We start from the raw sequence: 21,637 nt of genomic DNA, 5'->3' as shown, positions 1-21,637 counted from the left end.
AAAGAATAATGGGGACTTAACCTACTTTCTTGGATTTGAGGTTGCTAGAAATAGTAAAGGTATTCATTTATCTCAAAGGAAATACACTTTGGATCTGTTAGATGAAACGAGTATGCTTGAATAATCTCCTATCAGTACACCTATGAACTTTTCTACAAAATTAACCATAGAGGGAGAACAACTTGAAAATCCAACCCATTATAGAAAGCTTATAAGTAAATTAATTTATCTAACAAATACTAGACCCGATATTACATATGCGGTTAACACTTTGAGTCAGTATATTTTAGCACCCACTAAAGCACATTAACAAGCAGCTTCTCGTATTCTTTGTTATCTCAAATGTACTGCTGGACAAGGCCTATTTCTTTCTGCTAACAGTGATTTCAAGCTCAAAGCTTACAGTGACTCGGACTAGGCTGCTTGCAGTGATTTCTATCACATGTTATATCATCTATCTAGGAGATTCTTCCATCTGCTAGAGATCCAAGAAGCAGTCCACTATTTCCAAAAGCTCATATGAGGCTGAGTATAGAGCTCTTGCTCAAACTGTCTGTGAAATCTAGTGGTTGACCAATCTCATGAAGGATCTGTCCATCTCTCATCTTCAACCTATTGTCATCTATTGTGACAATCTTTCAGCAATCAAAATAGCCTCTAATCAAGTTCTCCATGAACGTACTAAACATATAAAAATTGATTGTCACACTATCAGAGATAAAATTCAATAGGGTATCGTCAAACTTCTCCCCATTCAAACCCACATGCAACTCGCTAACATTCTAACCAAAGCTTTACCTCCTGCTACTTTCTCCACTTTATGTTCCAAGCTGGGCACTCAATATTTACTGCCAGCTTGCGGGGGGGGGGGGTCTCTGAATAATACTGATATGAAAGACATTAATAATTCTACTATCACGATCAACAACAAATCCTTATAGTCAAGCGACAACTCCTCAAACTAATTTTGTTTTTTCTGTTGCTTTTCTTTTCTCCTTTATAAAGGAGTCTTTGTCCTATGTGTAAACACATGTATCAATCTTCTCTGTAAGACTAATAATGAGTTCTTTTTCACACGTTATCTTTCTCTCTCACCATCAATATCACTTTGTCACTACGTGAAAAGCATTATATTGCAAGATCACCAGCTCATGCACAATACCTAATATATGAATCAATTGATTATTATTGATGAGTACAACTATTGGACATTCTACAGAACAAAAATTCATAATGATTATAGTTATTTGTTAGAAAATTAACCACTGTAACATGAGATAGTTCTAGTTTAATTTCCTTTTTAGTTGAGTTTTTTTAGCCTTTTCTGTTTATGTGATTTACATTGTCACGTTAGATACAAAACAATGACTTTGGACCATTGCTTCCTACATTCATGTTTTCTTGCTGCACCCCAATAGGCATGCTGAAATGATCGTTTTACTCTTAATGAAAAAAATTAAAAAGAAAAACACCTAAAATATCTCCCACTTCATTCTTTTTCTTTTTCTTTTGTACCACCGGTGCACCCTTTCTTTTTTATTGACCTCCGTCGTTTTGTGAGAAACTTTCAAGAAACATTATTCGGTTTTTTTCCTTGCTAGGAAGTGAGTTGCATCTCCGAACCGATTGAAGAGGTTTGTGTTCAAAATTTCTTCCAATTTGATGTTAGTTATGGTGGTTCAAAAATGGGTGTTTTAGAATTCAGAATTTTTTAAGTTTTTCAAATATATCAAGGATTCTGGAATCTGAAATATATTTACTTTTTGAAAATTATTTTAAATTATGCCATTCAGAATATATTTAAGAAAATAATACATTACAAATTGTGTAATGTGATTCTAAATCTGAAAATACATCATGGATTGTACTTGCTTAATTTGTAATACAATATTTTTTTCGAATGTATTTTGCAAGAAAAAAAATAGATTTTTATTTGGTAAAAAGATAGTTATGAAATAATATTATTTTATTGATATAATTGTTTTATAATATGCAAAAAGCTAAGACAAACATTAGAAGAATGAGAATGGTATGAAGGATGCAAGTGAAGATGGAGTTCATATGCAAGATGAATTCTCTAGAGGACCTACTGATTGTTCTTTGTTTAGCTTTACAATTTTTTGTTTGTATGAAATTACTCATACACCATTTACGTGTTAAAAAAATGTCATAATGAACAAACAACTTCAAAGCATTTTATATATTTGTCTATTGCATTTGAATCAACACAATCTACAACAAATCCTTAAGCATCCATATCAATGTTCTAAGCCTCCACATAATCTATTAATATTTTTCATTTTGCTTTAACATTCTTATTAATATGTGAAATTTCATTGCATTTATTAAAATAAGGTCTCTGAAAATAACAACGACTCGAGGAAATACATTCAAATAAAAAAATAACTCTAAGTCTTTCAAGAGTTCAAATGAAGTTATTTTCTCATTTAGTTTCAATAACATAAAAGCAACAAGAAAGTTAATCATGTGGACATCACACCAATAGTATCAAGCAAAGGTAACATATGTTTATTAGTATTTCCATCAATAATACAATGTTGAAAACATTTAGAAATTTCAGTGAATCGGGGTTCGTCCCAAAAAAATCCATTGTGAAGACTCATTAAACCTACTCTAGTGAATATAAAGCAAAGGTAACATATGTTTATTAGTATTTCCATCAATAATACAATGTTGAAAACATTTAGAAATTTTAGTGAATTGGGGTTCGTCTCGAAAAAATCCATTGTGAAGACTCATTAAACCTACTTTAATGAATATAATTATCACATTTCCAACAACAACATTAATTATTGCATTTTAGTTCTAGATCCTCTTTGTGATCTCTTGTATACATATAAAACGTTGTATACTTGCTTGATTATTATCATATTTTCCTCATTGTTCTCTTTTAAATTAAGTAATATGTTTGCCAACTTCACTAGACTCTTGGCCATGTCAATAAATATGGAATGCTCATTTGGTTTCAATTTGTTTGCATAGGGATGACCAACTAATCTATCATCAAAATTTGTTGTTATGATTGCCACATAATACCTGCAAAACCCAATCTTATCCATTGCAAACATGTTTATCTCATAATATAAAGGGACAATCACATTTTCTTGTGTTAGTTATAGTGACCTCCAAATCTTGTTTGTCTTTCATGTACTTACCACTCATTTCACAACCTAACAACACATATGTTTTCCTTCCTTATTATCCATTTTCATGTTAGACCTAAAAATGACTATTACAAAGCCAATTCCAAAGGTCATACTACGCACCGACTAAAATAACTTATCTTGCGTCACAAATATATACACAAATACATTATAACATAAATATATGTCATATCTTGAATCTTTTAACGCAAATGAATTAAAGTTTACTTACCTCATCAATTGTAAAAGGCACAAGACAATCTCCTCCAGCCAATTTATCTTTATTTTTCACATACATCATTATATTAAACTCTTCCATGTCTGAGAACTTTTCTACCTCATCAAATATTTTGGTCCAATATTCCATCTCTCTAAAGTGATTTGCATGTGAAAGAATCAAAGAAATTTGCATTTCAAATTATACAATCCAAAATTTACATTCTGGATTGTACAATCTAAAATATAACATTAACATTTCAAATTTTAAAATATTAATTTTACATTTCAGATTGTACAATTCATAATACAAAACAAAAATATCACTTCATCATTCTAGATTGTGTAATTTAGAAGATTTATAGATTGCACAATTCATAACTTAAATTAAAAAAAAAACAAGAAACAACTTACCCACAACAAAGAATTTGGATTTTCTGCTGTATTTTTCTATATTGTTCTTCTGATGTGCTTTCAAAATATATTAATGATCACTTATTTTAAAGTTTTAAAATATATTAAAAAAAATTAGAACACCAACATAATATATAATAACACAAAAAAATCCAATAGAGAATTTAAACTTCACACCGAATACATAACCACCTTCTACCATCATTAATAACCACCACTCAATACCACTAGCCACCACCAAAACCCAAACCACGCCTTTGCTCTAAACCAAATTCAATAATATGAAACACACTCCTTTTTCTATTTATCTCATTAAGGGTGTAACTTATATTTCATAGAATATGGAGGTGTACTAAGAAAACATGAAGGTGCAAGTAGCAACAACCAACACTTTTTGTTTATGAAACTTTTGATACATGGCTGAATCAAGTGAAGATGTACATGATTTTTGTTTTTAAAGAAACCAAAACTTCTTTCGGCTAACAGTGATGTTGGGCTTTGAGCCCACAATACGTTAGGATTAGTTATTATTGTGACTAAAACATTTTATTTGTAGGTAGTTTCTTAATTTTGTTCTTGCACATTTAGATTTTTTTTTCATTTATTTTTTTTGAATTGTACAATTTAGAAGCTTTTTTTTGACTTTCGTATTGTGCAATATGAAAGTCAAACATGACATGCAATTTGAAAGTTTTTTTTCTTAGAAAGAGAAAGTTTCGGATTATATAGGACAATTATATTTTGACTACTAAATTTTGATAACTTTTTCTTACAATATGATGTGTCATCTTCTAAGTAGTTTTTGATTATTGAGAATGAAAAAAAATAGAAAACCACTTAGAAAATGTCACCTAAGGTGATAAGAAAAAATTATCAAAATTTAGTAGTCAAAAAATGATTTTCCAGATTATATAATAGGGAAGTGAAAAACGTCTTCCAAATTGTGTAATCTTTAAATGACTTTTGGATTTTGAATCCCTAAATAATTTTTTTCAAAGAAATATTTTTTAGATTGTATAATTTGAAAAGGGTAAAATGAAAAAAAAATTATAAGAGTGCAAGAAGAAAGTTATGGAGGTGGAGGAAGAATTTACCTTATTTGTAATAGCTTAATATATTTAATTTGGAGGAGGTATTAGATAACTGTGGTATTCGATATTTATTTTGATTAGTTTTTTTCAAACAATAATTATAGAGGTTTAATTGTATAAACTTTATTTACTCTTATCTGTTTTTCTTTTTCTTCATTTTAGGCCTTAATAAAAAAAGCATAATAAAACCCACGGCGGTGGTCAATGGCAGCGTTTTATTTATTGATGGAGGTATAAATAGCAACTGAGGAGAGTGGAAATAGCGATACCCAATTTCGTTATAAATGAATTGCTGGTCCAACCCAAAAGATGTGTTAAACTAGTGATAGGTCACTTTAACTAGCCCAAATTAGAAGCTCTGCCTACAACTTCAGCTCAATTCATTGATGTGACAGTTTCAGTTTCCGTTAATTTTAACTTGGATTGGAAAGAGATAGAAAATTCTTGTTGAAAATCTAAGATACCATTCCCATTTTTCAGTCTCTTCTTTCGTAAGAAAACCAACCATTTGAAGACTTTTTCTTTTCTTTTTATTTTTGGGTGTAGTGATATAAGTTCAATATTTGATAAACTTAACATTATTCCATAAAATAAATTTCAACTCCAATTTAATATCATAAAATTAATTTTGTAATGTGAAATTTACGTCTATTTATTACGTATTATAGTTTAGTTACATTTATAGTTAAGGTGAAATCTTGAACTATTAGAGATATAATTTTATCCTTTAACTTAAAGAAAAAGAAAGAGTGAAGTTTGAGTGGCATGCCTGTTACAAAATTGGAAAATGATATTTTAACCCACATTTTTTGATCCACTTTTAATTCATCATTCTCATCATTCTTAAATTATTTATTTTAATTTTTTGTAATGATATAATGTGATGATCTAAGGATGATGAAAGTGATAGATTAAAAGTGAATAAAAAAAGTGGATTAAAGTATCATTATCGTACCAAATTAACCTAAATTAACCTAAGAGTACCAAATTAACCTAAATTAACCCAAGAGTACCAAATTAACCTAAGATGTAAGACTGAGTTTCAGAAATCATGCGAAAATGCACTGTTCACGAAGTTACATCAGCATTTACAGGGTCTTGACATCAAAGGATGGAAGAGTAACATAGAACAGTAAGAAGCAGAAATATAAGCTGCAAAGAGATGTGACAATATATTTGTTGTAGATTACAACATTCTTAGTAATTAAACCTAAAATAACCCTAAACCTTGGTTTCCACACTCTCGTAATCACTTTTGTCTTCATAGCAATCAGCCACAGCTACCTTTTGCACCCTTTTGTAGGAATATCGACTTGCAAGAAACGCAAACAAGAACAAGTTAAGTGTGCTCATGGCTGCCAATACCCAATAGAATTTGTCCAATCGACTACTATTCAAATCCTTCCCAAACCAACTCTTCCCATTCTTCTCTGTCATGTGGTCAACCACTGTTATAAGCACGCTACTTAGGAAACTTGCTGCACCAATTACACTAAGGTAAAATGCTATGCCTAGGCTTCTCATTGAGTCAGGAACTTGGTCATAAAAGTACTCTTGCAAACCCACAAGAGTAAATCCATCTCCAAAACCAATGATCAGAAACTGTGGTGCCAACCAGAAGATACTCATTGTCAATGAACCCTTCAAGGGATCCCTCTCAACAGCTTCCAGCCTCTTTCTCTCCACCAATGCTGCTACTATCATTGTACCAATGCAGAAGAGCATTCCAAAACCGATCCTCTGAAGAATGTTGATTCCTCTCTCATTTTGTGTCACTCTTCGTAACACCGGCACAAGAATCTTGTCATATATCGCCACAGAAACTACCATTCCCAACGCAGAAACTGTGAAGATTGAAGCCGGAGGAATCTCAAACCCGTTACCTATCTTTCTGTTCAATGTGGTTCCTTGTTTCACGAAGAATGTAGCAGTTTGTGCCACACATATGCCGAATGGTATGGTAGATACCCAAATGGGAATCATGTTGATAATAAGCTTCACTTCTTCGACCTTTGTTACCGTTGCCAGATTCCATGGACTCTGCTTCTCTCCGAAACTACCATCATTCACAAGAATCGCTGCCTTGTCAAGAAATCTGAAATCAAATTATATCAATAACGAATCATGTGTTAACATAAAATAAATTAGCGTACAGGATAAAATGGGACAAAACATAACATATCAGGTCTGTTCTATGTTGCAGAACAAATCATATTAATTAGAACATTCTTATGTTACACTATTGTTATGCATAATATGATCATTGATTTTGTAGTTACTTATCAGTTGACTATTTGACTGTGCATCAAAATTGATCACTGTATCATAGTGTCAAGAAAGTGACATATTTTGGCTGCATTCAGGAGAACAGAACAAGTCACGATACTTACTTCAGTTTGTTAGTGTGACACAGAAATCTTTTGTTGTTGCCAATAGATTTTGGAACCTCGTACAATTGAGCAGGATCGGAAGGGTGTGGAAGCTTTCTTTTGGAAAAGGAAGCAACAAGAACCTGCAACATTGGAGTCAAGGGACTCCCAGTAGGTACCCTATAACGATAAAATGGCCTTCCTAATATGAAGACGATCAGTGAAAAAACCATGATCACCGTGAAGATAATATCAGCAGCTCCCCAGTTTATGTTGTCTTGTATGTAAACAATGAGGGTAACTCCCAGAATAAGTCCAGTGCATAGTGCACAGTTCCACCAATTGAAAAAGGACATTTTTTGCCTCCTTTCTTCATCATGATCCTCATCAAATTGGTCAGCTCCAAAGCTCTCCAATGAGGGTTTGTGCCCTCCAGTACCAAAAGATACCAAGTAAATGGCCAGGAAGAAAACCACTTCATGAATTCTCCTTGGTTTTGTGCATAGGTCTGTGTCATCACATGGCTTTAAGCTTGGGAGGAACCAAGACAATGTAAGGAGAATCAAACCCTGTATTTCATTTATTTTTATCCATAAGAACAAGAGTCTATAGTTAGAACATACATACACAGAAAATAATGTAGTCTGTAACAGTAAGTTGTAATTGAATATTGAATGAGCTTACCATGAGATAGAAAATGCTTGATGCCAGAACAGTGTTGTAACGACCCATGTATGAATCAGCTATGAATCCACCAAACAGTGGCATCAAAGTTGTGACACCAGACCAGTAGTTCACATTTTTTGCTGCTGTTTTGAGGTCTTGATGCATAACCTTTGTGAGGTAAAGGACCAAACTAGTGGCTATTCCAAAGAAGCTCAACCTCTCACTGGTCTCAATTGCTGAAAACAAGGTTCCAATCAAAATCGTATGGTAGGTTAATGCCACTTCATGAACATAAACAACTTGTTTCAAAATCGGATCATAACTGTTTTTATTAACACATGCTAATGTTTATGTTCCAGGTACTCTAATTGGGAAGATCTAAAGGGATTTAGTAATAGATTAGTTTTGGAAAGTAGTTAGTACATTATCATAAGTCTTAGTAAGGAATTTGAATAGCTAATATAAAATCTTAGATGCTAATCTCATGATCACTATTGAACCTAAGAGAAACACGAGCCTCATATTTCCTATGAGTTCCCCTTTAAGCAAGAACAAGGAAAAGTGAATCTGTTGTGTAAATGGTAAATGGAAGAAATTTGTCAGCTTCTTGTAATTTAATATCGTATGTTCAATCAGTAACATTACCATTTTTTATACCCAAAATTGATAGTGATTTTAGTTACACGCTTGATTCTTGTGTGTATGGAAGATATTATTGAAAAGATCACAAAGGTGGATCAATCAACTCTTTGACAGAGAACAAACTACTTGAGCCACTAATTCCTAATTGTACTTGGAAAACGTCAATTGGACACCAAATCTGACAGGTACTATTCCATTCTTTGTATTTTGTCGGCACGCAAAGAGAATCATGGGTTTAGTCAAAGTCTTACATAGGAAAATTCAAGACAAAAAGAAAAAAAATACTCCACTAGTGGCAATATTTGGAGTTGAAGGGTCCCACAGCGCATTTGCTTGCTATAGTATTATGCAAACTATGTTAGGTTTTACATGGAAGGGGTTTCACTAGCCCAACCACATAAGGCATTGACACCACTCTCAATCCAAAACCTTAAGATAATGGATTTATGGGTCTTTATTCTTATATAGTGCTCTACTTTCTCATTTCTGGTCAATGTGGGACTTAGACTCACACTTGAATTCCTAACAAACTATACAAACTAGTGTCAGATGTTCTTCTGATAAATATGACAAAACGAAAAAAAAGTTCATAGTAGTGATGCGAAAATGCCCAAGATTTTTATGGTTACAATTAATACATCAACCATATTTTGTCATACTTTATAGTATATATGTTAAAGATCACGACCAGCGCATATCAAACCTAGACCTTAGGTTGAGATAGGCCTTACTCTATTTGGAGTTGGCAGAATGAGTGTTTTTTTGTAAATGAGGAATTAGAAAGAAAAAGATTTAAAAAACAAGCAACCCTACAAGAAAGCTACCATACACTTTCAGAACCAATATTCTCCAAGGTAGCTAATTATTGGAACCCACCAAAAACAATTTGGATATACTGTTGTTATTACTAAAATAAAGTTAATGTTATTAATAATAAATAAATAAAGGCTTAAAGCTTTGAATAATGGAGCTATATCTGAGTTACTATAAAGGAAAGGAGGTTTAGTGGTTGGTTCTAACCCATTGTATGTCTCCTCCTGATTCAGATGGTGTACTATGCAACCACTGAGAATTAAGGGAGGTTTTAAATTGCAAGAAGAAAAAAAAACAACTTCCCTTATTAATAAAAAAAAATCCGTTTTTGCTAAACTTTATAAAAGAAAAGGAACACAAAAAGGTCCCACAAAATATAAAAAACTCTATTAGTATAAGGTTATTCTGAGTTACTTGCATCTATATAGGTTTCTTGTATTATGTTTACTAATCTACCTTAAAAAGTACCATTTGTCCAAAAAAAAAAACCAGCATCTATTTTAGAACACGTGCTTGTGCTTTAGGAGGGAGTTCATGCATATGGTGTTAGAAATTAAATTTTAAGTCTCACTCAATTTTATAAAACCAGTTTTTAAGATGATGTTTAAACACATTTATATATTATGAAATCACTTTATTTTTAGTTGATATGAGATCTCCAACACATTCTAATACTGAGACATATACATATTGAATATGAGACTAAACATTAAATGAGTGGTCCGATAGTGAGTGAAACAATATACCAAAAAACAACAATTTTTTATAGGATAGGCTCTAACTCATACCATGTTAAGAAATAAACTTTAAACCTAACTAAACCTTACAAAATCAGCTTATAAAATGATATTTACATCCACTTATATGTTATGAAATTGTCTTATCTCTAGTTAATATGAAATCTCCAACCTATAGGCAAGAGACAAATTAAAAGGAAAAGCTACTCTTATATCAAATAAGAGGAACACATTTAATTCATTATATTTAATTAATACAAATTGATATATACTTTGAGAACTAGCATAACCTTTTTAATTGATATATAACTTTAATTCCTCTTGTTATCTAAACCATTTTATATTGCTGATTTGATATTCTCATTTTCATATAATAAACACAAACATGCATTAAGTATATGAATATATACTTAATTTATGCAATAATAATAACAATTTATGAAATATAAATGTCTTCTAGAACTAAGTATGAGTGGCAGTTTGTACTCCATGTGAAATTTGAAAAGTAGTGGAAGGTGAGGGTTCTGAACAGTTTGGTTATTCTGAAGTGAAATCCTGAAAATATAATAGTTTGTGGCATAGGATATAAGGTCGGCCACGCCATACACTATGTAAGTTTCTGCTCATGCAATGGTCCATGTACAATAATCACGTACACTTTCAACCTTTAAATACCATTGACAATTGATTTGAATCAGGGTCAGCATCTTATAAAGAAGAACCACTACTAAATAGCAACATTCTTAGTGACAGAAACCATTAGGGTTTATGTGGTTGATATCGTTTATCGTCATAATTTCATGGTCTTTGGATAACATATATCTATCAGTGGATAGTGGCATGTGGGTCTGGGAATCCACCGATTTTCATGGTCGTACTGTTTTTGACCTAACTATAAACAACAAGGGAAATTCACCATAACACTTCCTTTTTCTGCTGCTTCTCTTTTTTGGTTATGGTCAATAATTTTACGCCTCCACATTTTCATGTAATCACTACCTTCATAACTCATCACAGAATCATTATGCAAATGGCTTGGTTTTATGTATCTATTTTTACTAAATTCATCTCCTTACTAAGTAAGAATTGAAGCCTATATATAAGTGCTTGTTATTTCAAAGTGACGTGCATATATGCGGGTTTGAGAACCTTATCCACCATCTATATAGTCTTCTGTTATCGAGTTGGATTTGATTTGACTATCGTGATGGAATAAACGTTTCAGAAACTCCTTTGATGCATTCTACTTATATCAGTGATAATAAGAAAAGTTATCCTCTTGGGATGATATGTGTGTACGCATGTTATAGTTAGATGAGACAAATCTTATTTATGAGATTATTTGCTCCTTTGCAGGGAATGTATTTTGTGATAATGATACATATATGCATGTGTGGGCAATTAGTGCATCACATGTTTGGAATATTCTTTTGAAAATTATCCAGAGATTATTAGACTCAACAACTTGAATACATATGTATAAAGGTTGTTAGTAATCCAAGTATGAATTTAAGTCTCACATTGACTAGAAATGAGAAAGTTGAGTATCATATAAAGATCAAGATCCATAAATCTATTGGATTTAGATTTTGAATTGAGAGTGGTGTCAATGTTTTATGTGATTAGACTCAGGTCTCATTGGTGTTATATCTCTCCAATGAAACCCAGATCTATAGACCTAACAAGTAGTATAACAAAATCAACATATGAATCTATTATTATATTTTGTTTTTGTAGTCTACAAAAGACTTACAACTGTTTTTGTAATTTTTTTTAATAATATTGTAAAGTTTCAAAGAAAAACTTAAGAGAATGTTACTTTTCACACTAATTTTTTTTTATATATCTATTTGACATTACCTCTCATTATTTTTTAGTTTTAGTTTTTTCTTTTAGAAATACAAAAATTAATTTTTATTAAGACTATTTTATTTTTATATAAGTTATCTCTCATTTTTTAATTTTTTTAAATAGTTGAAACTCTATTATTATTATTATGGGTGTAAAAAAAACCCATATAACTGAGCACAAAATGAAAAACTATTTAACTGAATAAGGAAATTATTTAACAACTATGTCAGGTAAATTCTTCATTCAGATGCGACATGAGAGAAGCCACGCATACAAACACCTTCCATAACTTTTTGTGCGTGATTATGAAACACAGTATTCTAAGGTATTGTTCAATCTTTGAGTTGTAACCTACACGTAATTTATATATAAAGCTTATGAGAGTTATTTTTAGTATCCTAAAACATGTTTTTGACCATTTAATAATCCATATTTTTTAACATATCTTCTAGTTGAAAGACAACCTTGTAAACTATTTAGAAATCATATAATATATAAGTAATTATAAACTATTGTAATTTTTATAAGAAATATTAAAATATATCAGTACTGTAACCAGGTCAAATAGAATTAATGAATTATTGCAAAAAGTGATTTAAAGTTGTTTCTTAAGGATGTCCCTCATATTTCATCGCAAGTTAATGATAAATGGATTCGGAGTCTCCCTTTTAAAACTTTTTTCCTTTTAAGTAGTCTTTTTACTATTCTCATTTACCAAGAAGATAACGTTCGTGCAGACACTAATGAAAAGTTTATACTTTAACCACTAATATAAATAGATTATTCATAAGTTAAATGAAGTTATTATGTCTAAATTACGTGTTTGTGATCATTTAAAAAAAAAAAAATTAGGTTAGGTTTGGTCAAGTTTTAAGTTTTCTGGATTTTCCTTTTCCTGAATATTGATTTTGTTCCCTCTTATATTTCTAGTATGATTTTCTGAGTTATTTATATACTTTCAGCCTATGGCAATAGAATGAACTAATAAAGTAACAACTCAGTGTAAATGTCTCTGTTCTATACTGATATTTAAAAACTAAGGGTTAGTATAACATAAACTATATGAAAAGTCTAATTAAAACAATATTATATATTACCAAAATTTTTATATATAATTTGTGGAACTTTTTCTGCAAAGTTTTAATAAGAAATGAATCTGCTGCAATTTTTGTGTGCATTTTATAATGTTTGAGGGAATATTCAAAGTTGGAGGAAGAAGGAGGTTTCCTGAGACTTAAACGAAAAGGTGCATAAAGAAAAACAGAAAGAAGAGTGTGGAAAGTGGAATAGCAAGCATTGAAAGCAATAATTTAGCAGAAAATGAAATCCTTACCAATAATGAAGAAAGCAGCTTTCCAAGAACCAGTTGAAGCTCGAAGAGGAACCTTTCCTTTGTGATCCACTGAAGAATCATTAACCCATTTCTTCTCATCACCCTCTTCACTCTTCACTTCAACATTATCATTCATCATCTTCCACTGTTACTGCAACTACGATACTACACTTCTATTTCTACACTTCCTTGCTAGTGTCTTTTCTATTACACTCACCACCTCTTTTTATAGAAGAGGATTTGCTTCTTCTTCTTTTTTTTCCTTTTCTTTTTCTCTTTCTTCGAAACTTATTCCTGTTTCTTTTCTGTTGTTGACATAATAAAGATATCTTAATAGACTTAACAATTGATTTTTGTTTTGTTTTCATACTAATAATTGTTTGCACTATACATATATGACATAAAATCACTTCTAATTTTTTCCTTTAAAAAACAGAGCTTTTAGTTTATACCTCTCACGTCATTTCAAAATATTAACACCTTTATGATTTATTGTGAAAAGGCCTCTATTTAAATTTAAATTATGGTACCAAATAAAGAAACATATATGCCATTTTCATCATTCATAGAACCCGTACATTTTGGATTTAATGAGGTGCATTTAGACGTACCCGTATTTTGTTAAATCTCTGTTCAATAAAAATAATGTTTGTTCTCGAAGAACTTATGCTGTTATCAACCAATGATTTAATGAGTTTAATGGTTATTTATTATCCACATAAACTTTATTTAGATAATAAATTAGTTAGATATTTTGGTTGGCTTGTTTTTTAAATGATTATTGTCAGAAAACAATATTATACTAGTTTGTAATTCGATCTATATTTTTTAGTGCATAGTTGTTTTTAATTTAATAAATTAAATTCATGAAAATAGTTTATGGCTTTTCTATATTCCTTTCAACTAACCTATAATGACAAATTTCATAATAAAACTTATAACAAAATTAAAAAAAATTGAATTTGTAGAAAGTAATAGATACAAAATCAAATAATTTTAACTTCATACTTGAATTAACATGCAATGTGGTTTGTGATATGTCAAAATTCTTGGCAAAATACAGAAGTTAAGTTATTAAAGTAATTGGTGAAGGCCTGAAAAATTAAATATGGTAACATCATTGTAGTAAAGAACAATGTTAAAATGCCATTATCTTTCATAGGCCCACACTTCAATGCATTTTCATATATAGTGCTTCAAAATTATATCTCAACCTTTCATTAAAAAACAATCATAAAAAACATTGGATCTCAACCTTTCATTAAAATAAAATCATGAAAAAAAATTACATCTCAACCTTTCTTACAAAAATTACATCTCAATATCGTTCACAACAATTCTACAATGTATGTCTATTTTGTTAGGCCTAGCAACATTATTTATGTGAAGATGTAGACATTTTACATCGAGTTTTTGTTAGGTAATAGACCTACTTCGTGATCAATATGTAATACCTAATTAATTATCAATTTTAAAGGAGGAACCAAAATAAAACACTCAACAGATGTTTGAAATAATTCTAGAAGTATATAAAAATGAACTACGCTAAGAAAAAATAGTTTGTTATTAAAGGAAATGTCAAAAATGATATAAAATTTGAACTATAAAACAAATTAAATAAATTTTAAGATTAATTATGAAAAATTTAATTAAGTGTTATTGATAATGTAATATAACCTTGCAGCTAATTGAGCACACTTGACTAAAATGTTGTGTATAAAACTATAATATAATTTAGTTCTGTTTTAGATGCTTAATTTAAGGTTTAGACTTTAATTTAAAAAATTAAGAGTTAATAATGAATATACAACATTAAATTAAGAAATTTTTATAATTTTTTTTTATTCAATGAAAAATATTTGTAATACTTACCGACTATTTTAAGCTGTTCTTTATTATAATGTGTTTAGTATACCATGTTTTTTTATTCTATTTGATAACTGTCATATTATAGCTTGATTTGGGGCCTTATCATAAAAGAATTGCTTTGTGTCCTAGAATAAAATGGCATGGACTTGTGATTTAATGTATTTTTAGATTTATGGGGTTCTTCGGCAAATTATTTGCTTCATAAATAATTAATATGCCAAAAACACTGGTCTAATATTCAAAGCTATAACTAGATAACCCAATTTTTGAACTCTAAACCAACACTAGTTTTGCTTCTTTTGTAAGCAAGTAATATTTTTTTTTCTTCAACTTTAGAAATTTATTATTATGACATTAATGAATCCTTTTGGTATTAAAGTGGTGTTTGAACTCAGGATTAAGATTGGTCAAAAATGTCTTTTTTTGGTGGAAAATGTATAAAAAAGAGTAAAATTAAAATTTATTTTATGAATTTAAAAGAAATACTTTTTATATTGTAAATAATTTTTAATTTTCAATTTTCTATAACTATTATAGTATTTGATTAGAAACTAAGAATAACTATCAAGAAATTAGTTATAAATTAGTCTCTAATTTAAAGATTAATTTGAAATCGATAATATTAAGTAACTAAAATTTTAATAGCATATATTTTTAATTTTAAATCTAATTCACAAACTAATTATAATTTTTTATTTATAATAAATATTATTTTAAATATTAATAATTTTTAATTTGTAAATAATATTTAAATTTGTGAATATGAACTAATTATTTTAGTATCTAAATGATTTTTTGTTATATATAAAGTATATATGAGTATTTCATATATATGGATATACATATATACATATATATATATATATATATATATATATATATATATATATATATATATATATAAAATTTTTTTATTTATAAGAATTTTACTTAATTAATAAAGTCATAATTTATTAACTCAAACTACTTCTACTCTTAGACAAATTATAAGCCAGACTATTATAAAAAAATTATTATAAGAAGTTTAAGTTTAATATATTTTAAAGTGTAAGACAACAAACCTAAATATAGATAATTTTATCACAATTATATAAGAATTGTGAGCGAAATTTAGAATTTTCCTTCACAAAACCTAATAACATGTGTTATACTTAGAAAATGAAAAACCACATGTGTTATACTTAGAAAATGAAAAACCTAAGAATGTAATGTAGCATAACATTTTAAAACTTTCTTAAACTAAATGTAAAAACAATGCTAAATACACGTATACCATTCAAATGACGAGTCTATTCTTTCCTCTTTTAGATTTGTAATGTTGTCATTATAAAAATATACAGATTTTGATATATTAAAAAGTTTTTAATATATTTTAAAATATTAAAATTTATATTTAAATGGATGATATAAAAAGTTGAATAAAATATCTGAATTATATTACATGTTTAATCTGATTCCCAAATCTCTCACCAACTTTTTTTCATAGTCCCATAAAAGTTATTCTACTACGACGACGAATATATAAAAGTAGTTGTAAATTAGAATTAATTTTTCTTAAAATTAATAAAATTAGAATTAATTTTTTCTTAAAATTAATAAAATTAGAATTAATTTTTTCTTAAAATTAATTATAAATCCTTATAAACATAATATGTAACTACTTAAATTTGTTGTAGATCGACGTACTGCAAAGAATATGTACTTATGAAATTGAAAGTGTATGGTGAAAAAATAAAACAAAACTTGACAAACACAGCGGGAAGAAGCTCTGAAGTGATCTATCTTATTTGCCGATCAATCTTACTCCTTTGTTGAAAGATACTCCATAAGTGATTCATTCAATTAGAATGAAAGTGGATAAATTGTTTAAACAATTCATATATAAAATATGAGTCAAGCCGACCGGTATCTAGGTTAAAGACACCGATTAAAAATAATGAATATATATAAAATTTTACAAAAATTCATATTTAATTATGATATTAAATAAATTTTTACTTAATAATTATTAGTATTATTTTATTTTATTTATAGAATAAAAATGTTTTTAAATATTACACAAATTTTTTAAATATTTTATTTGATGGATAATAATAAAAAATTAATAAAAATAATAAAAATAAATATATTTTAATATTATTAAAAATTAAAATATAACTAAATGTAAAAAAAGTTTAAATTAATGTAAAATTAACAAAAAAAACACCGTGTTAAACTCAAATATGAATTTTAATGTAATTAATTAATAGAGTAACTATTTCAGTTTTTAATGTAAAAATAATAAAATCAAGGATCATTAATTATACTTCAGCCTTTAATTGGTGTTTTAGAATACCGGTTAGCATTCTCCATAAAATATGATAACACGACCTCAAACTTAATAAATAATATTTATGTTAGACCTAGTCAAATAATTTGAATGTTACAATTTGTTTGCTATTAAAATGTGGATTTTAAAACTCACCGGTAAGGTGAAGGTGAAGTTGACAGTCACTTATATATATTTTTTAAAATGATCGGTAAGGTGGAGTTTGCAATCAATGTAAATTGATCTTGGTGGGTGGTCTGATAACAACGTGGTAATAGATAAAATAATAAACTCAACAAACAACAAATTTTCAATAGTGATGACACAATATACTAAAATAATAGTAAATTTCGCTAGAATAAGTTCAAACTCATGATTCTGATACTGTATTAAGAAGTAAATTTAAATCTAATTCAATTACACAAAATAACTAATAAAATGAAGTTTACACCCACTTTATATATATATATATATATTATAAATTAGCTTTACTATTAGTTAATGTGAAAATTTGAATAATAGTTTTTTTTCTCACGTAAATGGAGGGTGAATTAGATGTTGATATTTAAAGAAGAAGGCGTGTGATATCGAAATTTTGATGTGGCCATAAAGCACATTAGGCATAAGAGTGAAAGTTGATGTATGTGTGTATATATGTAGGTAGGATTCAGTGTTTGTAGTCAAATATATGGCAATTCATTTATCACATACTTCCCAATTTAGTGATTTATGAAAGCATTATGATTTGGGAAGATGCGAATCTTGAAAAGTGTTAGATTTGAAAGCCTTTTGTTACGGTAACTTCTCTTATCTAAAGATATTGCGAATAACAAAAAATCGTCTTGAAATGATGAACACCCGTCATTTGGCCGGTTCTCCTTCATTTCAATTTTTTGCTTTTTAGCTCTCACCATTCTCTTTTTGGCGTTAGTGTTTGTGTTTCTCATTAACTTCTCTTTTCCTCATTTACCTCCTACCAGGTTAATTCTTTCATGCTTCTTTGCATTCTTCGAAACAACAATTCTAGCCAAACAAATCATCGATTTACAAAAATCTAAATAATATTTGATATGATGATGATAACTTCTTCTCCATCCACTGACGTTATCTAGTAGTGGGAATTTATAATATTGTGGTTATTCTTCAATGTCGGCTATTTGCCCCACAACGAATTTAGGTGGTATATATAGCATAAAATATAATAAATGGTGGTTGAGCACCCAATGATTCTATGCATTTTAGAACATTCATTTTCAACAACAACATACAAATAAAATAAATATAGTCAATTTACTATGACAATTCCACTCCATTTTCGTACAGCTATTAGGTTGGACCACCCCAATAACTATAGGTTTCTGTGACTTCCATAAATTAAACAAAATTAAAAAAAAATCTTTACAGTTTTTTAATTCTGAATTTCAATATTTGTAAAAGCAATAAATTACTTCAAATATAACCACTATAAAATAAATTAAAGAATTACTACTTATCATGAAAAATATATTAAAATAGATTATGAAATAAAGCTCAGATACTATTTTTCAAAACTAAAAATTATTGGTTATTAAAATATTTATTATTATGAATAAAAAATTATAATTGATTATTAAATTTGTCTTTAAAAAATTAGTTATTATCGTTTTTGGTATCAAAGAAAATTAGTCACTAAAATTTAGCTACATGAATTTTGGTTGTTAAAATGACTTAGTTTCTAAATTGATTTTTAATTAATTGTTAGAAATTCAAGTGTGAGTTTAAGTCCAACATTGGCTAAAAATGAGAAAGTAAAGCACTATATAAGAATTAGGGATGGCAACGGGGCGGGGCGGGAACGGGTTTCACTATCCCATACCCATCCCCGCATAAAAAATTCATCCCCATACCCAAACCCAACGGGTATCAAACTTTTTTCCCATCCCCATCTCCACCGGGTAACGGGTATAATCTCGTTCCCATACTCATACCCGTGTTCTAACTACTTCAATATTAATTTTTATAAAAGAAAAAAAATTACGATAAAGAAAACATAATATTATGAAATATTCAATATTCGGAGGATTTTCTTCGATGCCAAATACCTTAAAATAAATTATAATTGTTTACATTTTATATTAGAATACCAAATAAAATTTCATGTGAACCAAAACATTTATTAAATTTGCAAACTACAACATTGATGAACTTAGTTGATAAAATTAAAAATATTTCAAAAAAATATAAAAGGAAAACAAATATTCAAATTAAAATATATTTTAAATGTTTGTTTACTTCAATTTTTTAAATTCTAATGAATCTATTTTTTATACACTAATAAAAGTTATAATATATCACTTGATCAAAATGACACAAAGAACAAATAATAAAAGGAAAACAAATATTCAAATTAAAATATATTTTAAATATTTGTTTACTTCAATTTTTTAAATTATAATGAATCTTTTTTTTATACACTAATAAAAAGTTATAATACATCACTTGATCAAAATGACACAAAGAACAAATAATAAACATAATAATAAAATTTTGACATAGATTTTGTATCTTTTGAACTTCAATATATGTTGGATAGTGACAAAAAAATATTCATAGAAATTACATTAAATTTTTATATTGTAGTAAATAAAAGTTATTTATACAATTAAAGTGAAAAAAAATTACAGTATGATTAATAGTGAGTTATAAAATAACAAATAATTAGATAGAATATATCGAAATATTATTCTACATGATGAAAATAAACAATAATTAAAAATATTAAAAAACTAACAAATGTGTGTTTTAGAAATAATTTGAGAGACTATCGAAAGAAATCGCACAAAGAAAATCAAATGTATAATTAAGGTATGATAAAATGAAAAAAACCTTAGAGAACTAATTATTAAATTATGTTTGAAGTGGTTAAAAATAAATAGAAATATCATTAGTGACCAAAAAATTTGTCATTAAATTACAAATAAATTAGTAATTAAATTGGTCACTAAATCAAGTACCGATTCGATCATTGAATCAGTCACTAATTTAGACAATAAATCAACTACTACCACCAATGACGAAAAATAATGACTAATATGGGTTACTCACTAAATCAGTCACCATTTCATGTTTTTCTTGTAGTGAATTATCATATACTATTCCTAAATATCATTATATATATATATATATATATAATTTTAACCACTTCAAACAGAATTTAAAGTGAAAAAATTACATTATGATTAATAATGAGTTATAAAATAAAAAATAATTAGATAGAATATATCAAAATATTATTCTACATGATGAAAATAAAAACAATAAATAAAAATATTAAAAAACTAACAAATGTGTGTTTTAGAAATAATTTGAGAGACTATCGAAAAAAATCACACAAAGGAAATCAAATGTATAACTAAGGTATGATAAGATGAAAAATATCTCAGAGAACTAAGAAAACTTTTCAAATATCAACATATATACTTAATGGTTGAAAAATAATGAAAATTATTTTAATGAAACAAAAGAGTTCTTCAAATTAAACAAAAATTAATAATAATAATAATAAGTAAAGAATTTTTTTTATATTACCTTAAATTGAGAGTATAAACATTCTCATGTGAAAAGGAAAATTTATAATAAATAAAAATATTAAAAAATAATATAAATATTCAAATGTGAGGCATAATTTTTTTTATTAACATACATCATTTTAACATAATTACATAAAGATTATGATAAGATAAAAAATATATTGGAGATGAGAATGAGTTTAATGACAAATGAAATAATTAAAAGAAAAAAAAATAGAAAAAAAAAAATATATATATATATATAGGGGTTACTTGATTAATTGTGAATATTTTAATAATTTAAACGAGAATGAAGATATGGCGGGAACGAGTATTATGGCGGGTATATGTACATCCCCATACTCATCCCCATACCCAACTGAAAAAGTCGGGGATTCCCCATACCCATACCCATACCCAGTCAATGCGGGGATTCCCCGTCAAAACGGGGACGGGTTCGGGCAATACCCACGGGGACGGGTTTATTTGCCATCTCTAATAAGAATGAAGACCCATAAACTCATTGCCTTAGGGTGTGTTCCTTTGGGGGATGGATATAGGGGAAAGTGTGAAGATGAATTTGTGTAGATTTGGATGGATGAATTTTTGTGTTTTT

General features: G+C 28.3%; 1 protein-coding gene across 1 annotated transcript; it reads right to left on the bottom strand.

Moving 5' to 3' along the window:
* Positions 1 to 5,925: 5,925 nt before the first annotated feature.
* Positions 5,926 to 13,534, bottom strand: LOC114183478 (protein NRT1/ PTR FAMILY 5.6-like). The gene is made up of 4 exons (XM_028070506.1): positions 13,297 to 13,534; positions 7,939 to 8,156; positions 7,276 to 7,823; positions 5,926 to 6,980 (listed from the first exon to the last, which is right to left on the bottom strand). The coding sequence occupies exons 1-4, from the start codon at positions 13,433 to 13,435 to the stop codon at positions 6,107 to 6,109; spliced, it is 1,779 nt and encodes a 592-aa protein (XP_027926307.1). The 5' UTR covers positions 13,436 to 13,534; the 3' UTR covers positions 5,926 to 6,106.
* Between the last annotated feature and the right edge of the window lie 8,103 nt (positions 13,535 to 21,637).

Source organism: Vigna unguiculata, chromosome 5, assembly GCF_004118075.2.
Source record: "Vigna unguiculata cultivar IT97K-499-35 chromosome 5, ASM411807v1, whole genome shotgun sequence".
NCBI lineage: Eukaryota > Viridiplantae > Streptophyta > Magnoliopsida > Fabales > Fabaceae > Vigna > Vigna unguiculata.
This window is presented reverse-complemented; position numbering and strand designations above follow the sequence as displayed.